At 40.3% G+C, this 17998-nt stretch overlaps 2 protein-coding genes across 3 annotated transcripts; one reads left to right on the forward strand and one right to left on the reverse strand.

The window, feature by feature from the left end:
• Nucleotides 1-7801: 7801 nt before the first annotated feature.
• rbm8a (RNA binding motif protein 8A) lies at nucleotides 7802-12954 on the reverse strand. Of its 2 annotated transcripts, none has more exons than XM_029737250.1 (6): nucleotides 12828-12954; nucleotides 11952-12011; nucleotides 11740-11817; nucleotides 11386-11522; nucleotides 10079-10215; nucleotides 7802-8370 (listed from the first exon to the last, which is right to left on the reverse strand). In XM_029737250.1, exons 1-6 carry the CDS (start codon nucleotides 12892-12894, stop codon nucleotides 8322-8324), a joined length of 528 nt encoding a protein of 175 aa, XP_029593110.1. In that variant the 5' UTR covers nucleotides 12895-12954; the 3' UTR covers nucleotides 7802-8321. The 2 variants fall into 2 exon arrangements, with proteins under 2 accessions (XP_029593110.1, XP_029593111.1); XM_029737251.1 differs by having other exon boundaries at nucleotides 12834-12938.
• Nucleotides 12955-15303: 2349 nt separating this feature from the next.
• LOC115176891 (type-4 ice-structuring protein LS-12) lies at nucleotides 15304-17004 on the forward strand. The gene is made up of 4 exons (XM_029737252.1): nucleotides 15304-15409; nucleotides 15762-15830; nucleotides 16145-16262; nucleotides 16592-17004. The coding sequence occupies exons 2-4, from the start codon at nucleotides 15785-15787 to the stop codon at nucleotides 16863-16865; spliced, it is 438 nt and encodes a 145-aa protein (XP_029593112.1). The 5' UTR covers nucleotides 15304-15409; nucleotides 15762-15784; the 3' UTR covers nucleotides 16866-17004.
• The last annotated feature ends 994 nt before the right edge of the window (nucleotides 17005-17998 follow it).

Consider the following 17998-nt stretch of genomic DNA (forward strand, 5'->3'; position numbering starts at 1 on the left):
GCCAGCTGAGGTAGCCAAATTATGTCGCCTGCCAATCGCAAAACAGACTGAAGTTGACTGTCAATCTAAAACACCAATGACCACACGATACTTTTTGACTGAAATGTCCCATTGTAGCTAACGTCAAATGGAAACGGGAGAGGAGGGAGCCTTCATACGCCGATTGGCTGCAGAGAAAGGAGAGGTAGGCAATCGTTTCAAGGCTAGGGATGGGGCGGGAACTGTTCCTTCGATGAGGTCATCTGGGTGATGTAGCTAATGTGCAAACTTGTGCCTTCAGAAAGTATTCATACCCCTTGACCTACTACACATTTTGTTGTGTTACAGCATGAACTCAAAACGGATGACATTTTTATGTTTCTCACCCATCTACACACAATACCCAATAATGACAAAGTGGAAAACTGTTTTTAGAAATGTTTGCAAATGTATTGAAAATGAAATACATTCATATCTAATTTACATAAGTATTCACACCCCTTTTCTATGACACTCCAAATTGAGCTCAGGTGCATCTAATTTCCTTTGATTGTCCTTGAGATATCACTACAACTTGATTGGAGTCTACCTGTAGCCAATTCAATTGTTCGGACGTGATTTAGAAAGAAACACCCCGTCTATATAAGGTCTCACAGTTGACAGTGAATGCCAGAAGATTTTGAGACAAGACAAGGGTTTCCACCGGGCGCCGAGTCGAGATGACCTGTAAGATGGTGGACAGGAAAGAAAGGAGGAAAGTGGAACATATTATGAGTAAATATGGAGTGGGGGATTTCACGAGCCTTCTGGAAGATATGATGAAGGAGAAGATGGCAGGTGGAGAAGAAAAAAATGAGAAAAGTGTAACATGTTTTGAGTGAATATGGAATAGAGGATCACACAGAACTTTTGGAAGAGCTACAGAAGGAAATTGAACGTGACAAGAGTGAGGATTAATTCAATGTGGTGGCAGGTGCAGTGGTAACCGCCGAAAAGGAACTGAGTGTAGAGGGAAGCGATGTTGTGAGGAAGGTTGCCATCAAGTGGAAAAAGAGGGATATGTGCTCCGGTAGCTCAGAGATGGAACCTGACAAGAGTGAGGGTGAAGCACGTGCGGTGAGGACCGCCAAGTTCGTTCCTCGTCCCAATGATGACAGGGATGGTTCTGTCCCAGTGGGAGTGAGATTTGTGGAGAGAATGGATCCTTGTATTCTAGCTGATCCATATGTGGTGTCAGGTTGGGTGGAGAAGAGGTTGGTGAAAGTAACTCGAAGTGGACTTTATTATGTTTCCTCTGTCCAGAAGGAGCGGGCGCCCTGGACTACGGTACTAGGGACAATAACTGTGACTTGCTTTGCTCTTCAGAGCAGGGCACCGTTGAAAGGAGTGATAACGTGGGTAGCATTAAGTGTTGAGGAAGATCAGCTTTAATGGAAGATTCCTAGTGTCTGTGACGCCCGCCGTTTGGTGCGACGCAGACCCGGGGGAGAGCATGGTGAAACAGAAGACATTGTCTGACCTGCTGAGTTTTGAGGCAGAGTCTTTGCCTGACAAGGTCAAGTTAGGATGTGTTAGTTATCTCGAGAGAACCAAAAATAGTACAGTGTTTTAGGTGACAAGCTTATGGTCATGTTGCAGTAGTGTATAGGAGGGAGATTGCTAGATGTAAGAAGTGTGCAGTAGGTAATGAGATAAAGGAATGTGAAGTATCGGTGGAGAAAGTAATGTGTGTAAGCTGTGGGGGTGCCCATGGGGCTGGTGATCGGAGGTGTCCGGTGAAAGAAAGATAGGTTGAGGTTGCCAGGGTCAGAGTAGTACTGTGTGTGTGTGTGTGTGTGTGTGTGTGTGTGTACGCTGAAGCAGCGAAAACAGTGGTAGAGGAAGATGGGTACAGGGTGAGGGATCCTGAAAGGATTCCTGGAGTATGCAGAGACCAATCGAGAGGGCTGGGAATAATATGTGCTTCAGTAAGGTGGGTTTCTTAGCGTTCATAGCCATGGTTGTCAACTGTACTGCATAAATGGAACGTAAGTCACAGAAAATAGTGGTTGTGTGGTGGCAGCTGCAGAGAAGTACTTGGGATAACAACCTCTCCCTCAACGTGATCAAGACAAAGGAGATGATTGTGGACTACTGGAAAAAGAGGACTGAGCACGCCCCCATTCTCATCGACAGGGCTGCAGTGGAGCAGGTTGAGAGCTTTACGTTCCTTGCTGTCCACATCACCAACAAACTAGAATGGTCCAAACACACCAAGACAGTTGTGAAGAGGGCACAACAAAGCCTATTCCCCCCTCAGGAAACTAAAAAGATTTGTCATGGGTCCTCAGATCCTCAAAAGGTTCTACAGCTGCAACATCGAGCGCATCCTGACTGGTTGCATCACTGCCTGGTACGACAACTGCTCAGCCTCAGACTGCAAGACACTACAGAGGGTAGTGCGTACGGCCTAGTACATCACTGGGGCTAAGATGCCTGCCAACCAGGACCTCCTATACCAAGAGGTGTCAGAGGAAGGCCCTAAAAATTGTCAAAGACTTCAGCCACCCCAGTCATACACTGTTCTCTCTGCTACCGCATGGCAAGTGGTACTGGAGTCCCAAGTCTAGGACCAAAAGGCTTCTCAACAGCTTTTACACCCAAGCCATAAGACTCCTGAACAGCTAATCAAATGGCTACCCGGACTATTCATTGTGTCCCGCCACCACCCCACATTTCTTTACTTATCTATTGTTTACCCCTTGGTTGCTGCCATAGAGTTACATTAGGAATGCCCATCCAAGAAGGCTCAAGGTCATTGGCCACAGATAAAATGACGTCAAATCAAGTTATATCTACCGTAGCTTTGACTGGACTGATCATGTCAACATCATACTTTCAAAATCTTAGCTAGCAGTCATCATCATGAATCAAGTCAACAATCTACTAGCAAATCCTTTTCAATCCTTGTCATATGAAGAGAAATAATGAAGAGAAATGATAGATAAAACGTATCGGTGCTCATCGGCCATTGGACATAAACATTACACAACAAGTTGGAAATTGCAAATTCAACAATGAGTGATTTGGAAGGAATCAGTGGCTAACTGCAAGCATTGCAAAGCAATCACTAGCCTGCTATTCATGGGAGTGGGTGTGTGGTCCAAGTCTGGGTTTAAGGGTCTCTTTTCCAAACTTAAAATTATAAACATTCAACATTGGCCATGCTGTCAATCCAGCAAAACAACTGGAAACTCTCAACTGGAAACTTGGAAGAAAATGAGTACAGACTGGAAAATACGTTTTGAACGGTCATCCAACTCGTAATTGCAAGTCAGGAACTCAGGCCTCTTTTTAGAGCTCTGACCTGAAGATCACTGACATCATCATGTTTCGACCTTGTTTTTTTCAGAGTTCCCAGTTGTCTTGAAAGCACCATAAATCCAGAGAATGCCAGAAATTGATGACAAAATTTGCCCACGAAGGACTGCCGCGCCACCTTCCTGTTCAAGTGAGCACAGCACAACAATGCGAGTCCAAAAATGTATTGTATGCTGCTGCTTAAGTGATGTAATATGCCAGGGAGATATGTATACTGTAGCTAAGAAAGTAATACTAAGTGTATTTTGTGTAGTAAGCTGTTAATAGCCCATGTGCCTCACCCTAATAATTTGGTCCCTTTTCCCCTCATAACTTAGCCTACTGTTCAGACTTGTTGGTGAACATTTATTCTATAGCCTGTTTTATAGATATGTTATCAAATAGTGTAAGAGCTTTCATTGTCTACTTATATGCCCCCTTTATTTATCCTACGGTTCTGGCTTGGTGTACAGGGAGAATAGGGCCCATGTGCTGAATTCGGTCACTGTACATTTAAAAGTGCTGAACAAATAGTTATATCGGCTACGCCCATCCTAGCTCGCTCATTAATGTCTTAATCGAAATGACGGATTGCTTCTTATCCTCTCTTATCCTCTCGTCGTCCCCTTATGCCATAGTTTGTACTTTTCAATTGTCAGTAGAAACCAGATTTTATTTAAGCAAGTCAGCCATATCAGCTATGTTTTTTTAAAGGCAATAAATGAGGCTGAATGAACTGTTTCACTGCCAGACAAGGCTCCACTGATAGCCAGGTGTAGCAGTGGTAAGATGTTTGGACCCTGCTGTTGGGACAGCTTTATGTAGGCCCTAACAGTTTGTGGGCACCGTTTGTTACCATTACAGTGCAATTAATGTATTGTTTAGTGTTGTGTCGTGGCTTTGCTGGCATACATCTAAAAAAAAAAGTGGTTTGCCCCACAAAGATTTACATGCTAAAATTGCCACTGGATAAGGCATATAACTGGGGATGGGTATAAAACAACAGTGATCTCCATCATTGGAAATGGAACAAATATGGAACTACCCAGACTCTGCCTAGAGCAGGCCGTCGGACCGAACTGAGCAACCAGGCAAGACGGGCCTTAGTGAGGGAGGTGACCAAGAACCCAATGTCCACTCTGACAGAACTACAGAGTTCATTGTCTGAGATGGGAGAACCTGCCAGAAGAACAACCGTCTCTACAGTACTTCACCAATCTGGGCTTTATGGGAGAGTGGCCAGATGGAAAGCACTCCTGAAAAGACACATAACAGCACGCCAGGGGCCTCATTAATATACTGTGCATGTACAAAATATACCCCAAAATGTGCCTGTGCCAGTTTTCAGCGCAAAAGGTCACATTTATACACGCAAACCTCCATGCAAACTTTAGACCATGCATATGCTGGAAAGTAAGTATTTTGTGCAAATGTGGGATATGATGAAAAGCTTTTTTTAAAAAAGGGGTTTAACAGATTAACAAGAAAGCAACCATTCTTGTTTAGATTTTATTTTTTGAATCTAAAATGATTATACAGCAATATTTTCCTTATTTATTTTCATAACCATTGAAAAGATATTCCTCACTTTTTCTGGCCATGATGGGTTCATATTCCTGAAGGAGCCATATAACAAATTATCATGTGCATCTCTGATTTAATTTGACCAAGTAGCCTAGTAAATATGTAGACTATATGTATTTCAGATTTTGAAATATCATAGGCAGTGCGGTTTATAATGCCGGTATACAGTTGAATTTAATATTTTACATTGAAGTAGGCCTATGTATCAAGTTTATATTGTCATGTGCAGAAGTACAGTGAAAGGCTTTTCTTGCTTGCTCTTTCCCAATGATGCAGTAATGAATATCAATAGTAGGCCTACTATAAAATATAAATAAAAAAGTAAACTAGAACAAAAACACACGAGTTTGTCCTATTTTATTTAGGTTTGGTGGAAAAGTCGATGCAAAACATTGTTGAAATCAAACGATCTGCTGACAGGTCCACGACAATTTGCCATTGTTTTCACTTTAAGAAACGCATACATTCCTTTTCCAGATACAGCATAAATGACTGATAAAGATTAAAACATTCTGCCAACACAGTAAATAGGCCGGTAGTTTATGTAACATATTTGACAGTATGGGCTGCTGTGCCACAGTATGTGCTATAGGAGTGCGACATCGTTGCCTATTTAATCTCAGAGCCTAAAAAAATATAAACACAATCTATTGATAAACGAAATATTAAACAACAATTCATCTTTTGCATGCGTTGGCCTAATGTCAATAGTTGCAAATTATACAGCAAATAAAGAGCGTTATTACAACCATAAAAGATGAAAGGAGGCGTTTCATCTAACTAATGCTAGTTCACGCACGCAGTTTTACTACAGGTCTGATTTATAAAGGAAACATGTTTATAAATGTCAATATTTGTATCTGCACTGACTTTTCAAAAATGGCGCAAGCACATATTTATTGTGAAATTTACATAACTGTTATGAGGCCCCTGGAGTTTGCAAAAAGGCACTCGAAAGACTGAGATCATAAGACAAATGTAACTCTTTGGCCTGAATGCAAAGCACTATGTCCGGAGAAAACCAGGCACAGCTCATCACCTGTCTAACACCGTCCCTACCGTGAAGCATGGTGGTAGCATCAAGCTGTGGGGATGTTTTTCAGTGGCAGGGACTAGGGGACTGGTTAGGGTAGAGGGAACAATGAATGAAGCCAAATACAGGCAAGTCCTTGATGAGAACCAGCTTCAGAGTGCAAATGACCTTAGACTGGGGCAAAGATTTGCATTCCAACAGGACAATGATCCTAACCATACAGCCAAAGCAAAGCTGGATTGGCTAAAGAACAAGAATGTGAGTTCTTGAGTGGCCCAGCCAAAACCTAAACTTGGAACCCATTAAAAGTCTTGAAGACTGCTGTTCACCGCCACTCCCCATCTAACTTAACAGAGCTGGAGAAAATCTGCAAGGAAGAATGGGAGAAAATCCATTCTAGATGTGCAAATCTGATAGACATACCCAAGACAACTCAAAGCTGTAAACACCACCAAAGGTGCTTCAACAAACTATTGACTCAGGGGTGTGAATACTTGAATTAGCAAAGATTTCTAAAACATGTCTCCACTTTGTCATTATGTGGTATTGTGTATAGATGGGTGAGGGAAAAAAAGTATTGTTTTGAATTCAGGCTGTAACAAAACGTGGAATAAATCAAGGGGTATGAATACTTTCTGAAGGCACTGTACCTGTACATTTCATTATCTTGCATAAAGGTTGATAGATTTATATACATATACTGTACATACATACATACATACATCGCAGGAGGCTGCTGGGGGGAGAATGGCTCATAATAATGGCCGGAACGGAGCAAATGGAATGACATTAAACACCTGGAAACCATGTGTTTGATACCATTACACTAATTCTGCTCCAGTAATTACCACAAGTGCCACCAACCTCCTGTGATATACTTAAGCAATAACGCACAAGGGGGTGTTATATGGCCAATATACCACACCCCCCCGAGGTGCCTTATTGCTATTATAAACTGGTTACCAATGTAATTAGAGCAGTTAAAAATAGTTTTGTCATACCCGTGGTATACCACGACTGTCAGCCAATCTGAATTCAGGGCTCGAACCACCCGGTTTATAAATATACATATAAACTGAACAAAAATATAAACGCAACATGCAACGACTTACAGATCATATTAGGAAATCAGTCAAAATAAATAAATTAAACCCAAATCTATGAATTTCACATGGGAATACAGATTTGATTTTTTATTTAACCTTTAACTAGGCAAGTCAGTTTAAGAACAAATTCTTATTTACAATGACTGCCTACCCCGGGCCATTGTGCACCACCCTATGAGACTCCCAATCACAGCCAGATGTGATACAGCCTGGATTCGAACCAGGGACTGTAGTGACGCCTATGCATATGTTGGTCACAGATATGTATTAAAAAAAATAGGTTGGACGCACTGCCAAATTCTATAAAACAACATTGGAGCAGCTTATGGTAGAAATGAACAAATTCTCTGGCAACATTCTTGCAGTCAGCATGACAATTGCACACTACCTCAACTTGAGACATCTGTGGCATTGTGTTGTGTAACAAAACTGCATATTTTAGAGTGACCTTCTGTCCCCAGCACAAGGTGCATCTGTGTAATGATCATGCTGTTTAATCAGCTTCTAGACCCCACCTGTCAGGTGGATTATCTTGGCAAGAAAAATACTCACTGACAGGGATGTAAACAAATTTGTGCATAACATTTGAGAGAAATACGTTTTGTGCAAATGGACAATTTCTGGGATCTTTAAATTCAGATCATGGAACCAACACTTTACATGTTGCGTTTATACTATTGTTCATTCAGTGTACACACAAATATATAGAAATAAAAACATTTGTAACATCCTAACAAAACAATGACCATGGCACACATGATTCACTTAAAAATGCTTTATTCCCATGTAATACATTAAAGGCCACACAAATGCCCAGATTCCCAAAAGCATTTTAAGGCTAAGTTCATCATGAAAACCAAGGATCCTATGGTTCTAACAATGAACTTAGCCTTAATATGCTTTTGGGAAACATGGCCCAGAACATAACCAAATGAAACCTTGAAACAGAATAGAGAGATCCATAAGAAAAAACATACCACTACTTTAAAAAGGTTTGTTGTTGATGCAAACAAAGTTTCACTGATCAGTGTATTTGGTGTTCTTTGTTTCAGTAAAAAAAAATTTTTTAAATGGCAACCCTGCCATTTTGTTGGAACAACTCATAATTTTGGCTCTAAAGCACACTTGTCAGGACCATTTGCAATTAAACAGTTGCATACCATAGACACATCAGTAAAGTTAACGCTATTACAGAACGCAAATGTAATTAAAAAAATAACCCTTTCAAGAGCAGATGACAACAGTCCTTGCTCAGAATTGGGGCTATGCTATGTGGGGAATCAACGTCGTCTCCTGTCTGGACTCCTGCTGCGTCTACGTCCACCACCCCTGTGGGGAACAGAGGGACGGTTAACTCAACAAAATCCTATACAACACTTCATCAGTAATTTCTCCCCCCCCCCCATTCAAGTCATGCCTCTGCACCCATTCTGTTCCCCTCTTCATATTAGACCCAAACAAGTCTCATCTTATACTTAAAATGTGAAATGGAGATATTCCAAGTTAACCTGTTAGGGTATAGGGGGCAGTATTGACACGGCTGGATAAAAAAATGTACCCGATTTAATCTGGTTACTAATCCTACCCAGTAACTACAATATGCATATACTTATTATATATGGATAGAAAACACCCTAAAGTTTCAAAAACTGTTTGAATGGTGTCTGTGAGTATAACAGAACTCATTTGGCAGGCAAAACCCTGAGACAGATTCTGACAGGAAGTGGATACCTGATGTGTTGAATTGACTTTAACCCTATACCATTGAAAAACAAAGGGGGTGAGGAATGTTTTGGCACTTCCTATTGCTTCCACAAGATGTCCCCAGCCTTTACAAAGTGTTTTGAGTCTTCAACAGTGAGATCTGACTGAAGAAGAGCGTTGGAACGGCGATGGCCCATTAGACACCTGGCGCCCGATTTGATGGTGGGTACTCTCATTCCGAAACGTTTTAAAAGAGAACCCAATGGTCCGCCTTGAATTTTATTCATGTTCTGGTTAAAAAAGGCCCTAATGATTTATGCGATACAACGTTTGACATGTTTGAACGAACGAAAATATATTTTTTCCGTTCTTGAAGTGAAGTCCGGCTGGCTTAGATCATGTGCTACAACACGGAGGTTTTTGGACATAAATGATGAGCTTTTTTGAACAAAACTACATTCGTTATGGACCTGGGATTCTTTGGAACTGACATCTGATGAAGAGAATCAAAGGTAATGGATTATTTACATAGTATTTTCGATTTTAGATCTCTCCAACATGGCGGTTAGTCTGTATCGCAATGCGTATTTTTCTGGCGCAGTGCTCAGATTATTGCAAAGTGTGATTTCCCAGTAAGGTTAATTTTAAATCTGGCAAGTCCATTGCGTTCAAGAGATGTAAATCTATAATTCTTTGAATGACAATATAATATTTTACCAATGTTTTCTAATATTAATTAATTATTTTGTTGTCATGACTTGACTGCCGGTATTGGAGAGAAACGATTTCCTGAACATCAACGCCATAGTAAAACGCTGTTTTTAGATATAAATATGAACTTGATAGAACTAAAAATGCATGCATTGTCTAACATAATGTCCTAGGAGTGTCATCTGATGGAGATTGTAAAAGGTTAGTGCATAATTTTAGCTGATTTTATGGTTTTGGTGACGCCTGTCTTTGAATCAACAATACACTACACACAGCTATTGTCAATGTACTCTCCTAACATAACCTAACTTTATGCTTTCCCCGTAAAACCTTTTTGAAATCGGTAAACGTGGTTAGATTAAGAAGATGTTTATCTTTCAAAGGCTGTAAGTTAGTTGTATGTTTGAGAAATTTGAATTTTTACATTTATTTGGTTTCAAATTTGCCGCTCTTGAAATGCACCTGCTGTTGATAGGGTGCGCCACGGGTGGCACGCTAACGTCCCACATAGCCCCAAGAAGTTAAGCTCTGGGTTTTGCCCACTTGTTTCAAGTGTTCTCACAGCTCCAAACCCCTACAGTTACCCTCCACAGCAGACTACCGCTCACTCTACGACACTCACCTCCTCTTGCTCTTGGGTGGTCCTCTGACAAAGCCCCAGTCCACACTGATAGGCTGGCCCATCATGTCCTGGCCATTCAACCCTTCCATGGCTGCCTGGGCTTCTTTGTACGTCTCATACTCCACCAGCGCATAACCCTGTGATAATAATTGATGAGCAAATCCATGAGAAAGTCAAATTCTAGTCTTAATATTGCAATGAGAAGGGCTTACCCTTCTTGTCGTAACAGTCGCAGGTCAACACGAGTACCTCTGTCAACCCAGACTAAAAAGGACAGGAAAACATACCGCAATACAGAAATGGCAGGTGTTGCTGTATTCCTAATTATCCCACAACGTAAAAGGGCAGATCGAGGTGTTTGAAATGCAGCTTTTGCTAGGTAGCTAATGCAGCCCATTGGATTCCCTGAACGTGTGATGCCTAAGGTTGAGATGTGCAGCTGCAGGAAGTGTTGTGGAATTCAATGCCCTGCTATAGTCCAACCACACCGTACTTAGTAACCAGTTAATGACTGTACAGATATTGGAATGGCAAAAATGGGTGAGGAGAATGCTTGTCAAATCCTAAATTAAACAGTGCTTCAATTGATTAACGACAATAACAGAATTTCAGTGATGGAAAAAGTACTCAATTGTCATACTTGGGTAAAACTAAAGATATCTTAATAGAAAATGACTGAAGTAAAAGTCCCCCAGTAAAACATTATTTCAGTAAGTCTAAACATCTCTTGTTTTAAATGTACACTGGTGGAAAAAGGACATAATTATCATACTTCAGTAAAAGTAAATGCTGTACATCAAGACTGCACTTTTTCTCTCTCGAAGCAAACAAGACTTAATTTACAAATGCAGTATGTGTGTTTAGTGAGATCGCCAGATGAGAGGCAGTAGTGGTGACGCGTTATTATTGATAGCTGCGTGAATTGGACCATAATTTGGTCCAGCTTGAGCATTCGAAATGTAGCAAATACTTTTGTGTCAAGGAAAATGTACATATTTTCTTTAAGAATGTAGTGAAGTAAAAGTTGTCAAAAATATAAAGACACCGCCCAAAAAACTACTTTACACCACCCTATAATTTTGTCTGCTTTGCCATAAAGAAAGGAACAATTTCAACAAAAAAGCACATTGTCATTTGTCCATGTTCAGTGTAATGCTGCCACCTTGTGGCTTAAAATAGCAGTGCGCAACAAATTACACAATTATGAAAATCTCAATATTAGCCAGGCAAATTAACCCTGGCAAAACTGGCCAAGCAACAAACACCAAATTAAAATGTGCTGTGTAGACATGTGGATTCGGCCTAACCTTGAGGTAACCCGTTCTTCGGTCCAGGTTCAGATGTAGGTTCTTGATCTCTCCAAACTCCGCAAACTTGTCGTGGATGTCCTCCTCAGTGGCCTCTTCATGTACACCAGTCACAAAAAGGATCCAACCCTCCACCGCTGAGAGAATCAAAAAACATGTCTGTGTTAATTAAATAATTGCCTGTATGGTTAACTAGGGCTACCACCTGCTATAACACAATATTTAAATTAAACTCGCATTGTTATGAGCATTTTAAAACTTGGAACGATGTACAAAACCACAGTTTCAAATCAACCCCCCATTCAGAAGTGACTGACAAAAGAATGTCCACCCTAAATTCATCATGGCACTTACATCTCTGAGGACCTGGCTCGTCTCCATCCTGCTCCACTGTATCATAGTCCTCTCTCACTCTGGACCTCGCTCCCTCCTCTTGCACAGCAGAGAACAAAGGGAATCATGCATCCCACCCCAAACATACAATTGTACACTGTCATACACTATTGAAAAATATGGAGAAGCAGAATACAGCCAGGTTAGGAGTCAGAACTGCAGTGGTAACTCACCTGAACCAAAACCTCGTCCCTTTCTCCTCTTTGCCTTCTCTTTTAACTTGTGGATGCTGTCTGGGGAATGAAGACATTACAGACACACATTAGTGAACAGAAAGTTAACTAATGACTTAGCTAGAGTATACCTAACTAATGAATAGCCCTTTTTAAGACAGCTAGCTACAGTAGCTAACTCGACAGAAAAAATATCTAATAACTACGTTAGTTGACAAGTTATTACCTTGACCTCACAGTTTACAAACAAATGAATTAGCTAGTTTGGTGTAGTAGTTAAGTTAGCTAGATTGGTCACATACAAGGTGAAAGGGTGTTAGCTAACAACGTTAGTCATACGTTAATGTTAGATTGGTCTAACGTTAGCTATACTAGGTTAGCTAATTTACTAGCTAACGTTCAGTAGCTCACACGCTAATCGCCATCGGTTTACAATAGTCGACAGAAGAAATGCTGATTATGTAGTTGGTGAGTTATTAACACTGATCTCGCAGTTTCCAAACAAATTAACTGCCTACCTAGCTACCACTTGTGTTAGCCAGATAGCTTGCTAATGCGTTAGCGCAACCTACTCGCCATCTTTTAACAATACCAAACAACATTTATTGCAGCAACTGGAAGAGTGGCAACTGTACACATTCGCTAGCTAACACCTATTTTTCAAACGAAATAGGCACAATTCAAAAAGGTATTACCAACACTACATTAGCCAAACAGCATGTTTGAATGGTTGCAACTAGGCCCAACAGTCAACACGCATCCACGATTTACGGACACTATTCACTCAGCTAGTCTAAAACTCCCCAAATACGCTCTGTTAGCGAGTCCATAAGCAAGCACAAAAAAACCACAGAACTACTGTTTAATAAATTTTACCATCACCATCCTCATCCATAGCAAAATCCTCTCCTCCCGCTTCGTGAAGATCCAGTACGTCCGCCATGTTGTTAGCTACTGTTTTTGCACTGATGCGCGTGAACGTTGATGATATCCGGGAAGTATCGCTGCCTGGGGAGTCTTCATTAGTCGGATTCCGAGTTCAAAATGTTTCGTCTGTTGCTAAACGTTTTGCAACGGAAATTGGAGTTTCTATATGACAAATGCAGGTTGGTCCCGTTCTGTTTGTTATGTTCGTTTCCCTTTGGTTTCTAGAGTAAACAGTAAACGGGTTCTGTTAACGGAATCCGACTAATGAATACACCCCTGTTATCAGAGACGCTATAGAAAGCATATAAATATAATCCAATATATTATAACTAGAAATGTGAAATAAATTAATACATGGGTATGGGCGTGTATTGTTCCCATCGAATTATTTGTGTCAGTTAGTTTCAATTTATTAGTTGAATTTCACAGATTTAAATGGCAGGTAGCCTAGCGGTTAAGAGCATTGGGCCAGTAAACGAGCTGACTAGCTGAAAAAATGTCGATGTGCTCTTGAGCAAGGCACTTAAACCTAATTGCTCCTGTAAGTCGCACTGTGTAAGAGCATCTGCTGAATGACTTAAATGTAAATTATTTGAGCAGGGACAGCACAGCACACAGCACAGCACCTTGGGAAAAGGTCATCATAAAAATTCATACATCACATAACCTTGAGATGTTTGGTTACATGGCTAGAGGTGAGTTAAGCTGACTGCGTCCACGATCCACCAAGCTGCCAGATGCCTAGAGAGAGAGAGATCTTCCTCGACAAAATAGGCTATGCCTTTCTGTAGGAGAGTTGCTGAAAGTACCAATCTCAGCACAATCTTTTCCCATTCCCTGTAGTGAATCATAGACCCCATACAAAGAAAGATGCAGAGATGGAAAAATAATGAAAGAACTTGGAAATACAAAAAGTACTTTATCCACTAGTCGGAGGAGGGTGATATTTATGAGAAATTGCTAAATCAACATCTAGGGCACATGTCACATTGGGATCTCTGGTCCATCCAATCTAATTTGCTGAGATTATTACATTCCTAGGAGATATGCAAAATAATGAATGAAGTCATATTACATATTTTCTCTCTTAATGATGTGTCTTTCTATATTCATTCGTGCAATGTGCAAATTATTTACAGTATGTCAGAGGATCATTCTTGCTGTATGTATGAATGATAATATATATCATCATTACTTTAGATTACCCAGTAGAGAAAAAAAAATCCAACAGTACAGAAAAAACTGGACATTGACCACATTAAACTATATAGCATGCGACTATGGGAGCACATGCCAGTATCTATGTCCTCAATCTACAAACTGAATAGGAAATCTCTGCTCTTTTGCTGACTCTAACTGATCTAAACCAAACCATAAAACAATGAAATGACCATTAGTTTCACATTATTACTGAAATAGATGTCCTCAGCAATAACAAGTTCATATACAAGCAATGTATCTACCATTCCCCTGATGTGATGGGTTTATCTGAGGCCCTCTGTGTTTCTGCCTGGTACTGTAACAGTAGTAATGTGCAGTGAGGCAATGGCTGATGGAACGTCCAACCTGGAAGGTAGAAAAGGTGTTGTCAGTCGTGTGTTTTTGTTGTGTTGTCAATCAGTCTTTTTCTAATGTGTGTTTAATGGCTGAGTAATAAAGACTAGCTCTTTAGAAGGGGTCAATTCAAATTGAAGTCAGTCAATTCAGGAAGTTATTTGAATTTAAAATCCCCAAAACTTTTGACATAAACAGCATCCCCTTTTCAGTTTATTGAGAACTCATTGACAACAGATGCCCTTTTTCAATTGTTGTGAATTGGAATTTCAGTTTACTGGTATCCGCCAGACTAGAACTTATTGCCTTCGATTCAAATGGACCCCAACCCTGGTTAACGCGCACACTACCAAGCTTTTCTCATTTGTGTTGCTGGGAGTTACTTCCCCAAAATCAACGTTATTTTTCTATAAAAATGCTAGCTCTGCCAATCATTTAGAAAATGAGTTAATAAAACCCCAAAACATTGGAAACAAATGAATGAAGGGAAAACGAAATAATGCAACTTCCTACTGCCATATATTTTAACCCAAATGAAAAGAGGAGGGTAACCTAAAATGCATACCCAAATAGTAAAACAAATTGGCATTGAATTTTTTTGGGACAAAACATTCTTCAAGAAAGAGTGAATCTATTAGTGATTGCATTAAGCCTACACAATGAAGGGATGATGGGATAGGTTGGCTTGAATGGCACTTTTTGATTCAACCAGTAATACGTGTTTTAACTGTGGTGCAAGCACCTTATCTCGAACCCAATCAATACACACACTTGGACTTTGTGTCATTATTAGGACAGGCAACACATCAAGGTTCATCAGCCAACGCTACACATTTGCACATTCCACCTCAGGTCACTCCCTTACATGTTGTAGCCAATAAGATTTGGGCCAGGCCCCTTTTGTCCAGCAGGAGCTATAAAACCCCTTGGCCCCAGACACAAGGTACTGTTAGGTCCAAGAACCACCAGAAGTAAAGGTAAGTCTTCCATGGTTTTCTCTGTCTGATCCCAATGTCTCAGTATATCGGTTTAGCACTTAAAGTTTAGCCTCATATTTATTGTGTGTCTTTTTGTTAGTGTTGTAGCCTCAAGAGAGATACATCAAAGTACTGTAAAGTTTTCATTATGACTACATGGTTAAATATGATGCCAATTTCTACTGCGATCTTAATGTGGTCAGAGTTTCATCACATGTACCTGGTTTCACCTAGGATAAGTGCCACTTCTGAAAGTGAACAGAATATCTTTGAGTGTCAATCGTCATGTAGTGTACGATGTTGCATCTGAAACTCCCTGTTGTCATCCTAATCCTCGTCTCCTCTCCTGTAGATCCACCTTGCCCATCAGCAATCATGAAATTCTCTCTCGTCGCCGCCCTTGTTGTTGTGCTGGCCATTGGTAAGAATTCATTACATAAATTGTTCCGCAACAAAGAAAAATCTTTATGACTTTCTATCTTATCTGCATATATACTTAATACTACTCATGAATAGTAATTGAGTAACGCATAACTGATAAACAAGGTAATTCAGAGGATAAATATTTATTTGAAAATCAAGCCCTTTACTCCTCTGCTAATCTATAACCTCTTTAATCATAACTACATCCATCCTTGTTTTCAGACTGAATTAATACTGTGCGTTAGAAACACAATACTCTGTGTGTAGTGAATGTGTGTAACTAAGTGTGTTTTCTGTGTGTGTGTATGACAGGCTGTGAGTCTGGTTCCCTAGTGAAGCGTGACATCCCTGCTGAGATCGAGACTCTCACAAAGTACTTCCAGGACGCCATTGAGACAGTGAAGTCTCATGAGCTGATCAGCCAGGCTCAGTACGTTACTGACCACAACATTCTTCCAATATAATAGAATACTTCTCTTGAGGGGAGATTTTATTGCAGATCAACAAAATAAGTACCGTCAACTCTGTATGGAGTTGAATCTCTTCACGTTTAAGATATCAAGTCATTCTAAATAGAACACTCATTCAAATTGTTACTATTCATTTTATTTATTCGTAACATTGTACTTGACAGGGATATTACATCTTAAACATCTCTGTTTTCACATCAGTACCATACAGTCGACTTTAAAGCTAGCTTGCTCCCTAAGCCTACAGCTGTTGGAAAACGTCTCTCTAAGTGTGTCTCTCTACCCATAGGGGTTACCTGGAGGAGGGTAAGACTCAGATCACGCCTCTGACCGACAAGATCCAGGAGCATGCTGAGAAGATCCAGGAGCAGATGAAGCCCTTCGTCAGTGACATCGAGAAGCAGGTGCGTCCCATCGCTGATAACCTGCAGGCCCAGTTCATGCCTCTGGTCGACAAGATGCAGGCCCAGTTCAAGCCTCTGGCTGATGACTTGCAGGCCCAGATGGAGCAGCTCTTCCAGACCGTGGTTGACCAAACCAAGGCTCTCCTCCCCCCCCAGTAAAGCTAACATTACATCCCCATAGAAAGGAAAAAACATCTCCACTTTGTCTGTTTCACCTGTGTCAAGTCCAGCTCACTCCTTCTCTTGACATCATCTTGAAATGATGCTGAAATTTCACCAATAAAAGGCTTGAAAGGTGGCCATTTTGTCTGTGATTATTTTCTCTATAATTCACATGGGCACATTGTAGATTAAATGAATACACTGTGTACTGCTGTGTAATTTATTGAAGGTTAAAGGTCAAATTATGGGGTTGAAATTAGATACATTTTTGGCCGGAATTTGAAGGGAAGTGCTTATTGAAGTGCAAGTCAATATTTGTTTTGATATACTGACCTTTGGGCCACTCTATCATATAAGCAGAGTTGGGTAGCTTACTTACTAAATATAATCCGTTACAGTTACTAGTTACCTGTCAAAAATTGTAATCAGTAATTTTGGATTACCCATACCCAGTAATGTAATCTGATTAATTTCAGTTACTTTTAGATTACTTTCCCCTTAAGAGGCATTAGAAGACAAAAAGGATCCATCAAACGCATTTGGTGTGCCATCATAGTGGTCTCTAATTTGTGGTCAGACTCGCTCAGGTGGAACAAACTAAATTTGCCCTTTTTTTCAAGGCTGAATTGAAAGTCATTGAGAAAAGGAAAAGTGTTATAATGTATTTTGTCGCAAGCAAGCAATCCAAGGAGCAATCATCTAGTTTTTCAAAGTATCTGTAACCTGATTACACAATTTTAGCTGGAACTACTTTTTTGTAATCAGATTACATGCAATCAGTTTCTCCCCAACCTTGCCTAGGAGCCTGAGTTGTTAATATTCTTAAATAGTCGTTTGTATTGGATGGAGTTTAGCATCAGCTAAATTTAGATAGTTATATTAAGATATATTCATGTCATTGACTGTAACCTTTTCCAACTACACACACTAATTAATGCATAGAATAGAATGTCCAAAAGATGACAATGAAAATCTGATCTGACTGACTAGATAAGTGGTGAAGTAGTATTGCTTGTCCTTTGTCTTGATGATACCATAGTTCTGTTGAATTGCCTGGGCAATAGGGACATGCAGGGACTACAAAGTGCAATGAAAAAGAAAAGGTTACACAAACTCAGAAAAAGGCACTA

The sequence above is a fragment of the Salmo trutta genome, chromosome 37 (genome assembly GCF_901001165.1).
Source record: "Salmo trutta chromosome 37, fSalTru1.1, whole genome shotgun sequence".
NCBI lineage: Eukaryota > Metazoa > Chordata > Actinopteri > Salmoniformes > Salmonidae > Salmo > Salmo trutta.